This window comes from Anser cygnoides, chromosome 1, assembly GCF_040182565.1.
Source record: "Anser cygnoides isolate HZ-2024a breed goose chromosome 1, Taihu_goose_T2T_genome, whole genome shotgun sequence".
NCBI lineage: Eukaryota > Metazoa > Chordata > Aves > Anseriformes > Anatidae > Anser > Anser cygnoides.
Genome location: NC_089873.1, coordinates 45,447,634 through 45,466,741, shown reverse-complemented (window position 1 = coordinate 45,466,741; position 19,108 = coordinate 45,447,634). Strand labels below are relative to the sequence as shown.

The following is a 19,108-nucleotide window of genomic DNA, read 5'->3' as shown; positions in this document are numbered from 1 at the left end:
CGCCGCCAGCCGCTGCGCCCCGCTCCGCGCCGCGCCGACATGTCCGAGACCGCGCCCGCTCCCGCCGCCGAGGCGGCTCCCGCCGCCGCCCCGGCCCCCGCCGCCAAGGCCGCCGGCAAGAAGCCGAAGAAGGCGGCGGGCGGCTCCAAGGCGCGCAAGCCCGCGGGCCCCAGCGTCACCGAGCTGATCACCAAGGCCGTGGCCGCCTCCAAGGAGCGCAAGGGGCTCTCCCTCGCCGCGCTCAAGAAGGCGCTGGCCGCCGGCGGCTACGACGTGGAGAAGAACAACAGCCGCATCAAGCTGGGGCTCAAGAGCCTCGTCAGCAAGGGCACCCTGGTGCAGACCAAGGGCACCGGCGCCTCCGGCTCCTTCCGCCTCAGCAAGAAGCCCGGCGAGGTGAAGGAGAAGGCGCCCAAGAAGCGGGCGGCCGCGGCCAAGCCCAAGAAGCCGGCGGCCAAGAAGCCCGCCAGCGCTGCCAAGAAGCCCAAGAAGCCGGCGGTGAAGAAGAGCCCCAAGAAAGCCAAGAAGCCGGCGGCTGCTGCCACCAAGAAGGCTGCCAAGAGCCCCAAGAAGGCGACCAAGGCTGCCAAGCCCAAAAAGGCAGCAGCAGCAAAGAGCCCAGCCAAGGCAAAGGCAGTGAAGCCCAAAGCTGCCAAGCCCAAGGCTGCCAAGCCCAAAGCAGCCAAGGCGAAGAAGGCGGCACCCAAAAAGAAGTAAGCCCCTATGGAAGAAAAGTCTTGATCCGCACTTAAACCCAACGGCTCTTTTAAGAGCCACCCACACATTCTCTAAAGGAGCTGAAATACTCTCTTCAACGTTAATATAATAAAATGCAGTAAAATCTGCTGAATAACTCACACTGAGGCAACTCACACTGATGCATATGACTTTTCCATTGAGATAAATATGGACATTTCTTGATACTCCTCCAATTTTCACTGCAATTATGGGGAAAGCTTTTTGCTTTTATTTCCAGAAAACTGAATTCTTACCTTTTTCTACAAAATAGGGTAGCAGCCATTACTTACTGCTTTCCCTTGCTCATCGACATATGCACCTACCCAAGAAAAAAATGAGACTAGTAAAGGAAATATTTTTCTCTTACACGTGAACATTAACTCCACGTTCAATTAGAAATTGGTATTTCTTTTAGTAGTAAATAACACTTAAAAAAAGAAAAAAAAAAGCAATCGAGCTCTTTTACGAATTCTGTGGGTGGCTCTGAAAAGAGCCTTTGGGTTTCAATAGGAAGGACTTCCCAGGCGCTGTTTTCGGTGTTCACTTGGCCTTGGCCTTGTGGCTGTCGGTCTTCTTGGGCAGCAGCACGGCCTGGATGTTGGGCAGCACCCCGCCCTGCGCGATGGTGACCTTGCCCAGCAGCTTGTTGAGCTCCTCGTCGTTGCGGATGGCCAGCTGCAGGTGGCGGGGGATGATGCGCGTCTTCTTGTTGTCGCGGGCCGCGTTGCCCGCCAGCTCCAGGATCTCGGCCGTCAGGTACTCCAGCACGGCCGCCAGGTACACCGGGGCGCCGGCGCCCACCCGCTCCGCGTAGTTGCCCTTGCGCAGCAGCCGGTGCACGCGGCCCACGGGGAACTGCAGCCCGGCCCGCGACGAGCGCGACTTGGCCTTGGCCCGCGCCTTCCCGCCCTGCTTCCCGCGCCCAGACATCGCAGCCACTCCGGGGAACACCGCACGCAGCGACCTGCCCGGGGCCGCCCCCGCCGCCTTATATTCAGCTCGGGCGGACTGCCGGCGGCGGCGCTGATTGGCTGAGGGGGAGGCAGAACGCTGGCAGCCAATGGTAGCGCGAATCCAAAGGCGTCCAATGTCCAAGTCCGGCGTTCGGTGACGACACAGAGCCAAACTTCCAGCCAATGGCGGCGCGCAGCGGTGGAGCCGCTGCTCTGCATCGCGCCGCTATAAGAGCGGCTGCGGCGGGCGGGTGCGGCACTGCGCTGCTGCGAGGGGAAGAGAGCGGTGTAGTTTGTGGAGAGAGCGTGATCGCCATGCCTGAGCCTGCCAAGTCTGCGCCCGCGCCCAAGAAGGGCTCCAAGAAGGCCGTCACCAAGACGCAGAAGAAGGGCGACAAGAAAAGAAAGAGAGCCCGCAAGGAGAGCTACTCCATCTACGTGTACAAGGTGCTGAAGCAGGTGCACCCCGACACAGGCATCTCGTCCAAGGCCATGGGCATCATGAACTCCTTCGTCAACGACATCTTTGAGCGCATCGCCGGCGAGGCGTCGCGCCTGGCGCACTACAACAAGCGCTCGACCATCACCTCGCGGGAGATCCAGACGGCCGTGCGGCTCCTGCTGCCCGGCGAGCTGGCCAAGCACGCCGTCTCCGAGGGCACCAAGGCGGTCACCAAGTACACCAGCTCCAAGTAGAGCGCCGCGGATCCTGTTTTTAACCCAAAGGCTCTTTTAAGAGCCACCCACCTTTTCAATAAGAGAGCTGAGGCAGTAGTGATGGCTTGCCAATAGTTTTTTTTTTCTTTTCAGGCGTTGCCCATTTGCAACACGACTGAAGTTGCATACCCACCAGGGCATGTTTTACACATCACTGAATGTACACAGAAGTCCACTTCCTCTCTTGTTCTTCGTTTGAGACTTTCAAACAATAACCAGGGTTTGTCGGTGTTCCCACGGGTGCCTGAAGTAGAAGAGTTATGGAGAGGGAGCGTTTGCTTCCCCTATGAAGTCCTTATGAGGAGTAAGACCTGTCAAGCACATAGGGTTTAATATTCCCCTGTGTTTATAGCAGGCATAAGGCTCACAGGGCAAACAGCTTTACCGTTAGCGTTGTTGGGGGCAAGCGGGAAAGCAACCCGTTCGATTTCATCGCGCTGATGCTCCCGTGCCGTACAGCATCGCCAGTGCCCCCCGAGCACGGTGTACCCCGCGGCCCGCTCCTGCGCTCCCGGCCATTTCTCCGCACAACCCCCGAAATGGAAATCACCGCGCCGGGGGCACCGGAGGGGCGGGCGGAAGGACGGCGCTGGCGAGCCCCGCCGCAGTCCGACCTGAGTGAGAACTGCGCGGAGCCTCCCGGCAGGCGGCCCCGCCACGGCTCAGGGAGGGGGCGGGGACTGGCGGCGCTCGGCGGCTCGGAGCGCGTCCCCGTTTCCCCGCGAGGGGCAGGGCCTTAAGGCGGGGGGGGGGGAGTGCTGTGGGGGGGCAGCAGCCAGGAAGCGTTCGCGGTGGCGGAACGGGGGCCGCGGGCTAAGCCTGGGAGGGTCGTGTCGTGGCCCTGAACCGGCAGCGGTCGGTGAAAGAGCAGAAGCAGCGATCTCTCGGGAGAGACAGAGGCCGCCGAGCCACAGTTTTTTTTCCAGCAGCCCTAATGTGTGCGCGGGGCGGGGGGAGGGAGGAGAGGGACCCGCGCAAGGGAGCGGTGGGGAACAGAAGGAGGCGCGGGCGGCGGGGCCGTGCTGCTCCCGTCCCCAGCATCCGCGTTTGCCGGCCTTGCCAGGCTGTACGCCTCCCACGCCGCTACTCGTGGGGGCGGCTCCCGCATTTCTCCTTGGGCAGCACGGCAGCCGGCGCGTAAAAGCTCCGGAGGGCCGGCCCGCCCGCGGAGATGAGCGGAGCGCTCAAGCACGGGGCTGGCTGCGGCGGGCGGGGGCAGGGGCAGGCGCTGCCGGCTCCCGGGGGGCGGGGCAGGCGGGCGGGCTTCCCGGCCCCGAAGCGCGGGCTTTTCGAGCGCGCGCCTCGGCCAATGGCAGCCGGCCTCCCGCGGGCGTCCAATGGGCGGGGGCCCTCGGCTATAAATACCGCCGCCGCCGCCGCGCTCTCGCCACTGCTCGGTGCCGGAGGTTGAGAGAGGGCGGCGGTGCCTGGCGGGCGATGGCGCGCACGAAGCAGACGGCGCGTAAGTCGACGGGCGGGAAGGCGCCCCGCAAGCAGCTGGCCACCAAGGCGGCCCGCAAGAGCGCGCCGGCCACGGGCGGCGTGAAGAAGCCGCACCGCTACCGGCCCGGCACGGTGGCGCTGCGCGAGATCCGGCGCTACCAGAAGTCGACGGAGCTGCTGATCCGCAAGCTGCCCTTCCAGCGGCTGGTGCGCGAGATCGCGCAGGACTTCAAGACCGACCTGCGCTTCCAGAGCTCGGCCGTGATGGCGCTGCAGGAGGCGAGCGAGGCCTACCTGGTGGGGCTCTTCGAGGACACCAACCTGTGCGCCATCCACGCCAAGCGCGTCACCATCATGCCCAAGGACATCCAGCTCGCCCGCCGCATCCGCGGGGAGCGCGCCTGAGGCTCCTGCCCAGCCCTTCCCCCTTCTTCTGCTCCGGCAGAGGAGGCTGCACTCAGACCCAAAGGCTCTTTTAAGAGCCACTTCATTCTCAAAAAAGGCTGTTATTACTTACGTTTAACGGGGACGTTATATTAAATGTAAAATCTCTCTAAATGCATGAAAAACTGATTTCCTCAGTGGGATTGATTATAGTACATATTATGGATAATAGAAGCTTACATACCAAAAGCTTTCTAAAATCAGTTATAATCGGGCATAAACTAGCTCTAGGTTATTGTGGGATTTCTAGAACAAATAGATGTGATGTTACTAGATGTGATAGTAACTACTCTATGAACATGGTAATTAGCAGAACCATTACACTGTGCCTGAGGCTCCTGCCCCCCACCCCCTCCCCGCCGTCATCAGCCCCTGTGTCAACAGCTTTTTATTGTGCCTGGAGTTGCTCTTAAAATAAAGAGCCTTTGGGTTTGGTGGTGGCGGGGCAGGAGCCTCAGGCACAGTGTAATGGTTCTGCTAATTACCATGTTCATAGAGTAGTTAGTATTAGTAGATGTGATAGTAACTATCACATCTGTGATAGTAACTCATGTAACTCACATCATGTGATAGTAACTATCACATCTGTTTTTTTCTACAAATCACACACAATAATCTATAGAATAAAGCTAGTTTATGTCTGATTTTGGAAAGATTTCGGTATGTAGGCCTCCATTGTCCAGGATGTGTACTATAATTAATCTCAGTGAAAAAATTAGCTTTTCATGAGTTTTCAGGAAATTTAGAACTTAATATAACGTCCCCATTAAACGTAAGTAATAACAGCCTTTTTTGAGAATGAAGTGGCTCTTAAAAGAGCCTTTGGGTCTGAGTGCAGCCTCCTCTGCCGGAGCAGAAGAGGGGGGAAGGGCTGGGCAGGAGCCTCAGGCGCGCTCCCCGCGGATGCGGCGGGCGAGCTGGATGTCCTTGGGCATGATGGTGACGCGCTTGGCGTGGATGGCGCACAGGTTGGTGTCCTCGAACAGCCCCACCAGGTAGGCCTCGCTCGCCTCCTGCAGCGCCATCACGGCCGAGCTCTGGAAACGCAGGTCGGTCTTGAAGTCCTGCGCGATCTCGCGCACCAGCCGCTGGAAGGGCAGCTTGCGGATCAGCAGCTCCGTCGACTTCTGGTAGCGCCGGATCTCGCGCAGCGCCACCGTGCCGGGCCGGTAGCGGTGCGGCTTCTTCACGCCGCCCGTGGCCGGCGCGCTCTTGCGGGCCGCCTTGGTGGCCAGCTGCTTGCGGGGCGCCTTCCCGCCCGTCGACTTACGCGCCGTCTGCTTCGTGCGCGCCATCGCCCGTCACTCACCGCCGCTCTCTCTCAGCCTCCGGCACCGAGCAGTGGCGAGAGCGCGGCGGCGGCGGCGGTATTTATAGCCGAGGGCCCCCGCCCATTGGACGCCCGCGGGAGGCCGGCTGCCATTGGCCGAGGCGCGCGCTCGAAAAGCCCGCGCTTCGGGGCCGGGAAGCCCGCCCGCCTGCCCCGCCCCCCGGGAGCCGGCAGCGCCTGCCCCTGCCCCCGCCCGCCGCAGCCAGCCCCGTGCTTGAGCGCTCCGCTCATCTCCGCGGGCGGGCCGGCCCTCCGGAGCTTTTACGCGCCGGCTGCCGTGCTGCCCAAGGAGAAATGCGGGAGCCGCCCCCACGAGTAGCGGCGTGGGAGGCGTGCAGCCTAGCGAGGCCGGCAGACGGGGGTGCTGGGACCGGGAGCAGCACCGGCCTCCGTCTCTCCCGAGAGATCGCTGCTTCTGCTTTTTCGCCGACCGCTGCCGGTTCAGGGCCACGACACGACCCTCCCAGGCTTAGCCCGCGGCCCCCGTTCCGCCACCGCGAACGCTTCCTGGCTGCTGCCCCCCCACAGCACCCCCCCCCCCCGCCTTAAGGCCCTGCCCCTCGCGGGGAAACGGGGACGCGCTCCGAGCCGCCGAGCGCCGCCAGTCCCCGCCCCCTCCCTGAGCCGTGGCGGGGCCGCCTGCCGGGAGGCTCCGCGCAGTTCTCACTCAGGTCGGACTGCGGCGGGGCTCGCCAGCGCCGTCCTTCCGCCCGCCCCTCCGGTGCCCCCGGCGCGGTGATTTCCATTTCGGGGGTTGTGCAGAGAAATGGCCGGGAGCGCAGGAGCGGGCCGCGGGGTACACCGTGCTCGGGGGGCACTGGCGATGCTGTACGGCACGGGAGCATCAGCGCGATGAAATCGAACGGGTTGCTTTCCCGCTTGCCCCCAACAACGCTAACGGTAAAGCTGTTTGCTCTGTGAGCCTTATACCTGCTATAAACACAGGGGAATATTAAACCCTATGTGCTTGACGGGTCTTACTCCTCATAAGGACTTCATAGGGGAAGCAAACGCTCCCTCTCCATAACTCTTCTACTTCAGGCACCCGTGGGAACACCGACAAACCCTGGTCATTGTTTGAAAGTCTCAAACGAGGAACAAGAGAGGAAGTGGACTTCTGTGTACATTCAGTGATGTGTAAAACATGCCCTGGTGGGTATGCAACTTCAGTCGTGTTGCAAATGGGCAACGCCTGAAAAGAAAAAAAAAACGATTGGCAAGCCATCACTACTGCCTCAGCTCTCTTATTGAAAAGATGGGTGGCTCTTAAAAGAGCCTTTGGGTTAAAAACAGGATCCGCGGCGCTCTACTTGGAGCTGGTGTACTTGGTGACCGCCTTGGTGCCCTCGGAGACGGCGTGCTTGGCCAGCTCGCCGGGCAGCAGGAGCCGCACGGCCGTCTGGATCTCCCGCGAGGTGATGGTCGAGCGCTTGTTGTAGTGCGCCAGGCGCGACGCCTCGCCGGCGATGCGCTCGAAGATGTCGTTGACGAAGGAGTTCATGATGCCCATGGCCTTGGACGAGATGCCCGTGTCGGGGTGCACCTGCTTCAGCACCTTGTACACGTAGATGGAGTAGCTCTCCTTGCGGGCTCTCTTTCTTTTCTTGTCACCCTTCTTCTGCGTCTTGGTGACGGCCTTCTTGGAGCCCTTCTTGGGCGCGGGCGCAGACTTGGCCGGCTCAGGCATTGCTCGCTCTTTCCTGCCCCTCTTCAAACTGATGAGGTGTTTCCGGCGACTACGTGCTCCCTTCTTATATAGTGACCGTATGCAAATTAGGGGATCCTCTAGTGTCTGTTTCCATTGGCTGACTCGCTTCCTTATTCTCATTGCTCTCCGTCTTTCGTCTCCATTGGTTCGAATTCGATCCGCCTTCCCATTGGCTGCTTTTGCAGTATCTCCTTCTCGGCCTATCGAATCACGCTGCTTTTACTGGGAAGGGATATAAGGCCGAGCTGGGAGGCGGGCGGCATTTCTTCACGTCTTCTGGTGCTGACTTTTCAGTCGCTGCGATGTCTGGGCGCGGGAAGCAGGGCGGGAAGGCGCGGGCCAAGGCCAAGTCGCGCTCGTCGCGGGCCGGGCTGCAGTTCCCCGTGGGCCGCGTGCACCGGCTGCTGCGCAAGGGCAACTACGCGGAGCGGGTGGGCGCCGGCGCCCCGGTGTACCTGGCGGCCGTGCTGGAGTACCTGACGGCCGAGATCCTGGAGCTGGCGGGCAACGCGGCCCGCGACAACAAGAAGACGCGCATCATCCCCCGCCACCTGCAGCTGGCCATCCGCAACGACGAGGAGCTCAACAAGCTGCTGGGCAAGGTCACCATCGCGCAGGGCGGGGTGCTGCCCAACATCCAGGCCGTGCTGCTGCCCAAGAAGACCGACAGCCACAAGGCCAAGGCCAAGTGAACACCGAGAACGGCGCCTGGGAAGTCCTTCCTATCGAAACCCAAAGGCTCTTTTCAGAGCCACCAACAAGTCCAGAAAAAGAGCTGGAATCTCACTGTTTAAAGTCAGTAAAAGCAGCAGTTTTTCCCAAAGCTTCAGTCAGTCGGAGTACTGAGCGCCCTAGCAGTGCAGGGCGCAGCCCTTCCCGGCCCCGCCGCCCTTCCCCACGCCCCGTCCAGGGGCGGAGTCGCGCAGCGCTGCGGGAGCAGCTCGGCAGCCGCGGCCCGCCGCCAATCCCGGCGCTGTGCGGGTGTTTCAAAGCGCCGCTGCGGAGCTTTAACTTCCCCGCCGCTCCGCTTTTAAGCGACGGGGGGATTTGAAGTCCGTAGAGCGGCTGCTCCGAGCCTGCTCTGCCTGTCCCGAACCAAAACGTACGTTGTGCTCAGTATCATTCGCGTGGTCTGTAACAACGCCATCTCAGTCAGCGTTTCAGCTCTTTTTAGGAAAGCTTGGGTGGCTCTTAAAAGAGCCGTTGGGTTTAAGTGGGGAAGGTTTTCTTCCACAGGGGCTTATTTCTTCTTGGGTGCCTTTTTCACCTTGGCTGCTTTGGGCTTAGCAGCCTTGGGCTTGGCAGCTTTGGGCTTCACCGCCTTTGCCTTGGCCGGGCTCTTTGCTGCCGCTGCCTTTTTGGGCTTGGCAGCCTTGGTCGCCTTCTTGGGGCTCTTGGCAGCCTTCTTGGTGGCAGCAGCCGCCGGCTTCTTGGCTTTCTTGGGGCTCTTCTTCACCGCCGGCTTCTTGGGCTTCTTGGCGGCGCTGGCGGGCTTCTTGGCCGCCGGCTTCTTGGGCTTGGCCGCGGCCGCCCGCTTCTTGGGCGCCTTCTCCTTCACCTCGCCGGGCTTCTTGCTGAGGCGGAACGAGCCGGAGGCGCCGGTGCCCTTGGTCTGCACCAGGGTGCCCTTGCCGACGAGGCTCTTGAGCCCCAGCTTGATGCGGCTGTTGTTCTTCTCCACGTCGTAGCCGCCGGCGGCCAGCGCCTTCTTGAGCGCGGCGAGGGAGAGCCCCTTGCGCTCCTTGGAGGCGGCCACGGCCTTGGTGATCAGCTCGGTGACGCTGGGGCCCGCGGGCTTGCGCGCCTTGGAGCCGCCCGCCGCCTTCTTCGGCTTCTTGCCGGCGGCCTTGGCGGCGGGGGCCGGGGCGGCGGCAGCAGCGGGCGCTGCGACGGGCGCGGTCTCGGCCATGTCGCGACGGGCGCGGATCGCGGTGCTGGCGGCGGCGGCGCCCCCTTTATAGCAGCGCAGCGGGCGCTGATTGGTGCGGCCGCCCCGCCCCGCCCCGCCGCCGCCCGGCGCTCGGCGGCTCGGCCTGTGTTTCTTGGGCGAGAATAAATCGTTTTTTTTATATTTTATCCCTCGCCAAGTCGCCCCTTTTCTGCCCCTGGGGGACCGTGGGGGTGTCTGCCTTCGCCCGTCGGGGTCTCGTTCCGGGAAGGGTTGAGTTTGGGGAGGGAGGGGAGCAGAAATGCCGCGTCCTGGAAGCGAGCGGTCCTTGAGAGCGCGAAAGTTTTGTTTTTCTTTGTAAATTAGGAATTGTCCTTTAATGTTAACGTGAGGCAGCACACTCAGTGCTAAGCTTCAGAGGGTCTTCTTCCCGTCAGAGAAGAAAGCTAGCGTTTAGAAACTACCTGTTTGAAATGAAAAGGTTTCAAAGAGAGTGAGGTAGCACAAGCTCCCAGAAGCCGTGCCTCTGCTTTTCTCACCGAGCGTTGTACCTCCGGCTCCTGAGAAACACCGAATTAGTGATTTTTTCCCTCGTACTTTCCCAGCTACGATTTCCAGAGCGTCCGTGTGAAGCAGTAGATAGCGTACACTTTATCCACCTCCCGATGGGCAACTTTCTCTGCAACTCTTTGCTGTTGTTCGCGCAGCGCAGGGCTCTTTAATGTTAATGGCGTGAACAGGGACGCAAAGACCAAATAGGAAAACGTTTGTGTCGAATCACTGAGCTTCATGTACGTCTCTGGCATACAGGAACAAACCACACACTAAATAAAGCACATAGTGCTATTTCTGTAAAACATGTTGGTATGATTCAGTAACATGGAAATAATTGACAAGAGATCACATCTGCGGGAGACATAAAACACCATTCTGTGCGTATTTTGATGCCAAACTAAGAAGAAAAATCACAATCTTTGCTCACTGCTCATTCTGCAGATTACAGATAAAGTCACAGCAATTTCTGTACACAAAATCTTTAACTGCAGTATACAGGGACCCAAAGCTGTTTGTCCATGCTGTGGTGACTACCCTATTAGCATGCATGCCTCCTTATCAGCTAAAACTTTGTATATATTTGTGTGAACCTAACAGGATTTCCAAATTTATTTATCTCAAAGGTTGTCCACTAATAGCCATCACCCTGTTTAGCACCCTGTCATTATATTGCTGCCTTTACGTTAATGTATAAAAATTGTTCTTGTACAGTTTGCACATGGGGCTGAACAGAAATTCAACTTCATTGTTTCAACAAATTGATCACCCCTCTCATTCCAATACAGGGCAGGCAAATTAGCCTCTCAAATCTTTTGAGTGGCCCATCATCTTCAGTTAATTCATAAAGTCCCATTCTCAAAAAAATTTGTATACATGTTTTGACCTTTTCTCCAATCCTTATGGTAAAAATGACTTCAGGAAAATAAAAATATTCATCTCTCCCACTTATGCTTTCTATCTAACTCTTCGTCATTGGGGTTTCCTAGCTGAGGAGTTATTCCACAGGAAAGGAGGGTATTAGATGGAAAATCCATCACATCTGGATGTGGGCTATCCAAGCAGTGTTGGAAGCAGGATGGTTTATATAGTGATATTCCCTAGGAATTTTACAAGGGCAAGAGTACTTAACTGTAAGCCAGATTTACTGCACATAGCAATAGGGGGATTAGAGAACTGACTAGTGAAATAAGTATCATGTCTCCTAACATTTCCTGAAAGTGGATGACTACCTCTCTCCCATCCCATCTAGGTCTGGTAAAACCCTTAATGTTCTTTAAAAACTGATTTTGTTGCAATGTCTATAGGCTGAATCTCTCAATACTCACTAACTCTTTTCACATCGCTGGTGCTGAGACTGGGGGTTGGGATGGAAACCTTTCTACATCACAATAAAACAATTTCCCCTATTCTCTGCAAGGTTTTTCTCCAGTCTGTAATTTGATATTCTCAAGACTCTTTTCCTCTGAGTATTAAAAATCTTGCACACGTGTAGTCAGATGGAATACAGCTGTCTGTCTAAATCTTATATAGCAGTGATAACTACAACACCAACCAATTCCAGGGAAAAAGCCTCTCAATATGTGCCAGAGCAATGCTACAGCACCTTGCTGTAGCCCTCACTCCACTTTTGAAGGTATTGATCTTCATCAAATGTTAAATGGCAATTTTGCAAATTGAAGCCATTTTTATAATTATTTTAACTGCTTCTGGTTATTTGATTTTCCATTTATGTGTTTACTCCACTGTTCCCTTCCATTCTTGTTTAGAAGACAGTATATTCTCATGACCACCTCACAAACAAGCAGCAAAGCAGTGCGTATGAGGGCAGAGGGTGCATAAGTACCAGAGAAAAATTAAGGCACACAGGAAGAGCTGAATATAGTGTCACTTCATTCATCAGTGAATGAGAAACCACAGGGACAGTGGTTTGCACTCCTCCCCCAAATACAGCTATTCCTTGTGTGCAGCACAAGGAAAAAAACACCCTGAAGTTATGCACCAAGATTATTACTCTAGTCATGATCAGACTTAATTAGGATACACAGAAGTAGTACACAATTTCCTGCAATGCAGACACACAAGAACAGCAGATAGGGAGGATACTTGCTACGAGAGATTCTCCCTCCCTTACTGTTCTCATCCATTTACCATCGCATTTACAGCAAGCTTTGCTGCCTCGCATTAGAAGAGGCGACCATCAAGAAATTACAGGACGTCACAGCTGTCGGTCTCTGGACGCTCTTGGCATGGAGCGTCTGGTAGGGTAATCTGCCAGCAAATCATCCAGAATATTGCTGCTAGTGCTATCAACGTGATCCAGCTTAGACTGCAAAACTAGACCTGAAAGCCTTTACAGAGCACAGCCAGTGTGAAGAATATAGATTGTTGTAACAAATAACTTATGCCTACTAACTCTAAAAAAATATAGTAATTCAAACCACACTTAAAGCCTGCAAGACAATAAGAAGTTGTTGCAATATTAGGGTAGTTTTCCATTTATTGCATGTCCCTTTTATGGTCACCTTGCTCTAGGTGATGAAGCATAGTGGCCACCATCAATGTCATTACTGGCCCTAGGGAGATCACCTTACAGTAACCTAGCATTTGTCTGTCTACACATACTCATGATAATTCTTCCTGACTTTTTTTGTGCTCCTCTTCCTGCCCTTCCTTATGAGTTTTCCACGTGCCGTTAGTGTTTAAGCACGCTATGTTTTTTCTTTTTGTGTTTCCACATCATTCCAAAACAAGTAGAGGCCACCCCCACTTTAGAGGTGGGAGAACTGCAAGTCACTTGTCCACATTTCTTAAAAATTGAATCATATTTGGATCCTCAAGCTTTTGTCAGTTTCACATTTTCTTCCCTCCTGGTGTTAACATGTTAACTCTCAACATTTCCTGTCAGGAGAAAACAGTTCAGAGTTTTTCATTTAATTTAATAGGGGAAAAGAAGAAGAAAAGAAAAAGAAGGAAAAGGAAAAGTCGAAATGCAATGAATTTGTTTGCATATTTTCACTTCCAATTTGTCACAAACCTCAGCTCCCTCCTGTGCATACACAGGCCAAGTGGGGATGTCAACCCGCAGGTGGGGTTGGCCCCATGGGGAAACACCTTGAGAGGATGTGGGCTAGCAGCAGCCAGCTTCAGTTCCCAACCTGTCCTTCTAGATAACAGCATTTCCATCTCCTCCAGCAAAACACAAACCATAAAGGGATCAGTAGCAAGGGCTATTTTTTCCACCTTTTAGCTGCTGTCTGCGGAAAATGCCGCTGCAGGGCTGTGGGTTGGGTGACCACACCAACTCCCTGGTAACCAGAGGTGGGAACCCGTGGGCACCCAGCCCGCTCGGAGCCACATCCCCGTGCCACAGGGCTGCCTCAGCCACCTTGGGCTGGCTTCCTCGAAGGCAGCTGGTCTCACGCTGCCAGCTGGTACAAGCCCCTCGGGTCTCACCCACCCTGGACCTCACCTCCCAGCCTCTCCAGAGGGGAAGAGCCAGAGGCAGTGGTGGTCACTGGGTCTGCCAAGGAGAGGACAACTTCCTTTAGTTGCTAGTAGCAGCCGAGCTTGTCAGCTCTCCCCCAATTACTCTAGATTCTTCATAGCTGTCTTTTGAATCCGTTTCAGCTCTCTTGAGTGTTTGATAACACAACTGCTTGGAGAAGAGCACGCGCTGCGTTTAGGCACCCCTGTAGCCTCCACGGAAAGACCATTCATGGCCAGCTTTGTTCCTTCTTTACCCATAGCTTTGACCCTTCTCACTTCCCTTCTTCCAGCAGCCAGTGCCCCACGGTACCCAAAGCCAAGAGCAAGCCCTCGGCTCTGCGCAGAGGCCGGGGAGATGCGCTGCGCCCTGCGCGGACGAGGGGCCGGCTGGCGCCTTGCTCCTGGGGCGAATGCCCACCGCCCGGGGGGGAGGCTCCTCTCCCCGGGCTGCTGGAGGGCAGGGCCTGAGGCTGATGCTCCCTGCACTTTTCCAGGAGGCCGCTGGGATGCAGAGTCTGCAAAGGAAAGGAGCAGCTGGGCGCCGACGTCCAGCCGCTGAAGCGCTTTTAGCTGCTGGCATCACCGCTCCTGCACAGCCAGGGGAGCTGCGTGGGGCTGGGCAAGCGGACATCTTCAGAGAAGAGCCGGCGGAGGAGGGATACTTCTAGTGGGTTCTTTTGCCACCTTCCTTTTGAGCACATGGAGCGCGTGTTACGTACAGTGCTCAGTTCTGGGACCCTGAAGGCATCCATGCCTCTTGTTCCTTTTACCTATGTGAGCAACATTCTTTCCTTTTTTATTGCTGGCATGTATTCAATAGAGAAATTCCTATGACAGATGTCCTATTCAGACAAAAATGAAATTTTGTCCCAGAGGACACAGGAATTTTGTCCCTTTCTTTACACAGGAAACATTCCTTTTGGCCTACTGATGCCTTTTCTTTCCCAGTAAATGTAAAGAAAAGAATGCCGTGGCCTTGAAGGCTGAATCAGTATTCCTCACATCCAGCTGTCTAGAATCAGAAGTACGAAGTACACGCAGAAATGGAAAGTCTCACCCTCCAGTCCTGAAGGGGCCCAGAACAACAGAATTTAAAATCACGGCCTGACCAGTGCTACAAAAGCTATGCTGGGTCACAGGGTAGCCTCAGCAAGCAGTCACCTGAAACCGAGGCCACCTACGTTCAACATTTGGTTCTGCCCACGAGGCAAAGAGCAAACCACCAGCTTTCTCCTTACCTTTGTTTCCCTGCATGTCAAGAGGATTTGTACTAAGAGGCACCTTCAAAGTTCATTGAGCTCTCTGGTTGAAGATTGCTGCAGAACAGCTAGGAAGCGTGAGCAGCTTGTAGCTTCACATTGATATCAGAGGTCCTACATCCACACTGATGCAATTTTTGAGTATACGTCAGGAAATGCATCAGTCTCCATATGCTTCTCAGTTCCACTTCTAGCCTGCAGAGCTGCTTCAGGTGTGAAAAAGTTTTTCTAGAGCTCCGACAGTCAATAAAAAATGTTGCTGTCTGATCTGTGTAGTCACTCAATCTCTCATGTGCTGCAAAAATAAAATAATACCCCCCCAAAGAATAATAGAGGGGAGCCCTAGGACGCTTCAAGAGATGTCAGCATGTATAAATTTAACATCATGGAATTGGATTAAAATCTAACATAGGCATCAATAATTTGATTTGTTCTTAAAGGCAGAGTCCACAACCAGTCTCCAAGGCAGCTTTGTCAAATTTGGCATCGTGATTCAAGGGAGTTTAGTGGGACCATCTCTGCTCCCAGAGATGTATAAACTCAGTATCAGTGGCTTTATCACACCTTTCAAGAATATCTGACATAAAGCACTGGTGACAGCCACCTTCAGCTGAAGTTCTCTGCCCATAAGGTGCAGCTCGGATCACGTCCTGGTTCCTAGACAAGCTGTATCAGTTTATCTTTTATCAGATCTCTTTGCAAACTTCCAACCTTACTAGCCCATGTGAGATGTAGGAAGCAAGCTGTATTTTTCCCTTCTTGAACGGTGTTAGCATAAATACACATCCAGCTAAACAACTATACCAGCTGCTACATCTGTATTGCAATCTGCACTCCCTGAGAAACAAAAATACGAACCTCCAGTGCAGCCAGCAGCATTTGGCCTCTGAAGAGGGAGAAGACAGAACAGCTGATAAAACAAAATATAAGTTTTGATGGGTAGTTAAAGTGGTCAGATATGAGTCCCTTCAGAAAGAGAGAAGCCTGATGAGCAAGGAAGTGCCACCCCCACACCTCTGCTTCCCGCAGAGCTGCACTGGGGTGCTGACAGCACAGCCCTGTGGCTGGGAGCAGGGCTCAGCTGTCTCACTGCAGCCAGCAGCAGGAAGGAGGAAGGCAGACATCACAAGAGACGAAACATGTCTGGGCTGCAACACTGGATTGTTAACTAAAAATGCTCATGGGCACTTTTCTGCAGGGCTTTGCATATCTGCTGCCGGGCTTGTCCCTGTATCTCATTTCCAACCTGAAGAAACATGCACAGAAACAAGCACAGCTTGCACAGCCCTTGTGCCCATAGGCAAGGAGGACAACATTGGTTTAGTCACCTTGTGGGGTTCCAACCTGCATCTGATATGAGGTAAAAGAGGACATTTTCAAATGTCCTTCATTCTCAACAGCCCCTCTCAGTTCAGGGGTATCAGGGTGCAAGGTCTCCAGCTCAGCAACTGGCAAGGCACAGGGGGAGACAGAAAGTGGACTTAAAGGCCACCCCAATACACCCCAAATACCCCCTGCCAAACACCAAGCTCAGCACAGATGCTAGCAGTGGTACCTCTATGAGCAATATTTGGGAGTTAGGAAACCTTCAGTAAGATCTCATCCATCTGAAGACATCACCGCCATACACAGCACCAGTCCAGGAAGATCTGGGGTTCTTGGAGGTGGGGATGTCCTAAGCAAAAGCATCCTTGCTCCCAGCAGCAACAGCAAATGGCAGAGCAATTTCTTTGCCTCTCATGTTAACTTATTCCAAAGCTTCTTGGAGTACATACAGAGGCATATATGATGCTGTGTTTTGGATTTGTGATGAAAATAGTGGTGATAACACATGGATGGTTTCAGTTGTTGCAGAGCAGTGCTTGCACAGGGCCAAGGCTGTTCCTGCTCCTCGCGCTGCCCGGCCAGCAAGGGGCTGGGGGTGCACCAGGAGCTGGGAGGGGACACAGCCAGGACAGCTGGCCCAGGCTGACCAGAGGGATGTCCCACACCGTGTGGTGTCATGCTCAGCAATACAGCTGGGGTAAAGAAGGAGGAAGGGGAGACATTGGGAGTGATGGCGTTTGTCTTCCCAAGGAACCGCTCTGCGTGACGAGCCCTGCTTTCCTGGAAGTGGCTGAGCACCTGCCTGCCGATGGGAAGCAGCGAATGTGTTCCTTGGTTTGTTTTGCTTGTGCACGGCTTCTGCTTTACCCACTGAACTGTCCTTATCTCAACCAATGAGTTCTCAGACTTCTACTTTTCCCATTCTCTCCTCATCCCACCTGGGAAGAAAGAGCGAGTGGCTGTGTGGTGCTGAGCTGCCCGCCAGGGTTAAACCACAACAGTCCTTTTGGTGCCCAGTGTGGGGAACAAAAGGTTTGAGATGATAGCAGATTGGAGTGTGGAGTGTGTTAAAACAAATTTACAGGATTACAAATGTACAGGATTACAAATTTAGCTGTTACTTGGCAGGCTCTTGTGCTTGTCATGGGGCTTGCTTGCCTCGTGGCATGTTAGAATCTAGTGCTTATTAGTGGCTGCTTTTGCTTTTCCAGTTTGCTCTACTCCTTATCATCTTCCTTTGCTGTGCCCTCACACTGCAGCTTTGCTACCTCTCATGTAAACTTATGCCAAAGCTTCTGAGCTTAAATGAGGCCTAGGACTGCTAACAACAACTAAAAGGCTGCAGTTTGAGATATGTGATTTCTGGACTGAGGCTCCAGATGACTTTTTTCAAGGCTTCAAATTCCTTTCCTTTCCTTTCCTTTCCTTTCCTTTCCTTTCCTTTCCTTTCCTTTCCTTTCCTTTCCTTTCCTTTCCTTTCCTTTCCTTTCCTTTCCTTTCCTTTCCTTTCCTTTCCTTTCCTTTCCTTTCCTTTCCTTTCCTTTCCTTTCCTTGCCTTGCCTTGCCTTGCCTTGCCTTGCCTTGCCTTGCCTTGCCTTGCCTTGCCTTGCCTTGCCTTGCCTTGCCTTGCCTTGCCTTGCCTTGCCTTGCCTTGCCTTGCCTTGCCTTGCCTTGCCTTGCCTTGCCTTCCCTTCCCTTCCCTTCCCTTCCCTTCCCTTCCCTTCCCTTCCCTTCCCTTCCCTTCCCTTCCCTTCCCTTCCCTTCCCTTGTCTTTTTCTTGTCTTTTTCTTGTCTTTTTCTTGTCTTTTTCTTGTCTTTTTCTTGTCTTTTTCTTGTCTTGTCTTTTTCTTTTCCTATTTTATTTTATTTTATTTTATTTTATTTTGTTTTGTTTTGTTTTGTTTTATTTTATTTTATTTTATTTTATTTTTCTCTATTCTCTTTTCTGTTCTGTTCTGTCCTCCCCAGAGCTGTAAGAGCAGACATGGATTACGGTTACACTTAGTGGACATCAACCTCATGTTGTATTTGCGTTGGTATTCACTAAAACAAAAGCTTCTTTAGACATATAACTGCATCATCATTTTAACTTACCATATTTTCTGCAAAGCCCATCATCTCACTGTTCACCCCTTTTTCCAGGTCATTTAGTAGCTCTGTTTAGTAGCACAGATCCTAATGCAGACCCCTGCAGAAATCCCTGATAACCTTTCTCTATTTAGTTCTGTGCTTTTTCCATTCTTTTATTACTTACCTATCCATGCTAGATTTTCCCTTTTACCTTGCTGTTGATTATTTTTCTTTAGGGTCTTTTCAGTGAGGATTTGTTAAAAGCCTTTGGAAACCCAAGCCAATCATGTCAACTAGGTCACCTTTCTCCACGTACCAGATGACCCCATCAAAAAAAACCCTTCATGACGTTTGTGAGGCAGGACTTCCTTTTGCAAACTGAAACTTTGCTGACTTTATTGAAAAGGCTGTATTTACCCAGGAGGTTGTTGTTATCCTTGTTATAGTCCTACCAGCGTGTCTGGCACAGACAGTAGGCTTACAGATCTGGAGTCTTGCGACCTGACAGGCTCTCAGGCAGGATTTTTGCTGCTGCTGTGACAGATGGAGGAACTAGTATTAGTTTTGATTTTTTTTTTTTTTTTTTACCTAGCTGCTCTTCTAACCTTTTTGGTCAACTCAGTTATATTTTTATATTCAATCCACTAGAGTTTATGTTCTTATCTGTATTCCTTGCACAGACACACCTGCAGCTTTTAGTCTGATGCTTTCTTACCCTTAGCCCTCCATGCTGTTACCAGTGCCAGCACCTTCTTTCCCTTTTTTCTTGTCACTGTTTCCCCAGCATGGTCACTTCAGCCATCTCCACCCACCTATGAGAACTTAATCCTCTCAGCTGTTCCTTTGAGCTTCTTTCTAACCTGCTCAAGGCTTCCAAAGTGTCTACCATATCAGCATCTTCCTTTAGAGCAAGGAAAATAAGAACTTCCATTTTGGTTCTGAATGGACTTGAACAGGACCCAGCTGGCCTCTCCAAACAAGAACCAAGAAGCACTATCTGATCTTTCGAAAGGCTGCATTTGATCAAATGCTACTAGGAGGTATACCACCCCCCCCAAATCTTTGTACCTCACAGGATGACGGCATTTTTAGAAAACATTTTTTAAAATTGCATGTGTTTGCACACCGAGAGGTCACTCAAACATGCCCTGACCTTATAACTTCTGCTAATCTTGCAAGGTGTACCTGCAT

The 19,108-nt window shown here is 53.6% G+C and overlaps 8 protein-coding genes across 9 annotated transcripts; 4 read left to right on the top strand and 4 right to left on the bottom strand.

Annotated features, from left to right (window-relative positions):
- LOC136790389 (histone H1.11L) lies at window positions 1–859 on the top strand. The gene has a single exon (XM_066994010.1). It carries the CDS (start codon window positions 40–42, stop codon window positions 715–717), a length of 678 nt encoding a protein of 225 aa, XP_066850111.1. The 5' UTR covers window positions 1–39; the 3' UTR covers window positions 718–859.
- Window positions 860–1,132: 273 nt separating this feature from the next.
- LOC136790412 (histone H2A-IV) lies at window positions 1,133–1,718 on the bottom strand. The gene has a single exon (XM_066994069.1). It carries the CDS (start codon window positions 1,666–1,668, stop codon window positions 1,279–1,281), a length of 390 nt encoding a protein of 129 aa, XP_066850170.1. The 5' UTR covers window positions 1,669–1,718; the 3' UTR covers window positions 1,133–1,278.
- A 126-nt stretch (window positions 1,719–1,844) lies between these two features.
- Window positions 1,845–2,465, top strand: LOC136790400 (histone H2B 7-like). Its single transcript, XM_066994047.1, has one exon. It carries the CDS (start codon window positions 1,875–1,877, stop codon window positions 2,385–2,387), a length of 513 nt encoding a protein of 170 aa, XP_066850148.1. The 5' UTR covers window positions 1,845–1,874; the 3' UTR covers window positions 2,388–2,465.
- Window positions 2,061–5,651, bottom strand: LOC136790403 (histone H3). 2 transcript variants are annotated; one of them, XM_066994049.1, is made up of 2 exons: window positions 2,794–5,651; window positions 2,061–2,719 (listed from the first exon to the last, which is right to left on the bottom strand). In XM_066994049.1, exon 1 carries the CDS (start codon window positions 5,588–5,590, stop codon window positions 5,180–5,182), a length of 411 nt encoding a protein of 136 aa, XP_066850150.1. In that variant the 5' UTR covers window positions 5,591–5,651; the 3' UTR covers window positions 2,061–2,719; window positions 2,794–5,179. The 2 variants fall into 2 exon arrangements, with proteins under 2 accessions (XP_066850150.1, XP_066850152.1); XM_066994051.1 differs by having other exon boundaries at window positions 2,061–2,652.
- On the top strand, window positions 3,846–4,339 carry LOC136790393 (histone H3). The gene has a single exon (XM_066994037.1). The coding sequence runs from the start codon at window positions 3,846–3,848 to the stop codon at window positions 4,254–4,256; it is 411 nt and encodes a 136-aa protein (XP_066850138.1). The 3' UTR covers window positions 4,257–4,339.
- A 1,233-nt stretch (window positions 5,652–6,884) lies between the features above and the next one.
- Window positions 6,885–7,369, bottom strand: LOC136790398 (histone H2B 7-like). Its single transcript, XM_066994040.1, has one exon. The coding sequence runs from the start codon at window positions 7,310–7,312 to the stop codon at window positions 6,932–6,934; it is 381 nt and encodes a 126-aa protein (XP_066850141.1). The 5' UTR covers window positions 7,313–7,369; the 3' UTR covers window positions 6,885–6,931.
- Window positions 7,370–7,600: 231 nt separating this feature from the next.
- Window positions 7,601–8,146, top strand: LOC136786282 (histone H2A-IV). The gene has a single exon (XM_066994058.1). The coding sequence runs from the start codon at window positions 7,636–7,638 to the stop codon at window positions 8,023–8,025; it is 390 nt and encodes a 129-aa protein (XP_066850159.1). The 5' UTR covers window positions 7,601–7,635; the 3' UTR covers window positions 8,026–8,146.
- A 142-nt stretch (window positions 8,147–8,288) lies between these two features.
- On the bottom strand, window positions 8,289–9,257 carry LOC136790391 (histone H1.10-like). Its single transcript, XM_066994023.1, has one exon. The coding sequence runs from the start codon at window positions 9,240–9,242 to the stop codon at window positions 8,574–8,576; it is 669 nt and encodes a 222-aa protein (XP_066850124.1). The 5' UTR covers window positions 9,243–9,257; the 3' UTR covers window positions 8,289–8,573.
- Window positions 9,258–19,108: the final 9,851 nt, after the last annotated feature.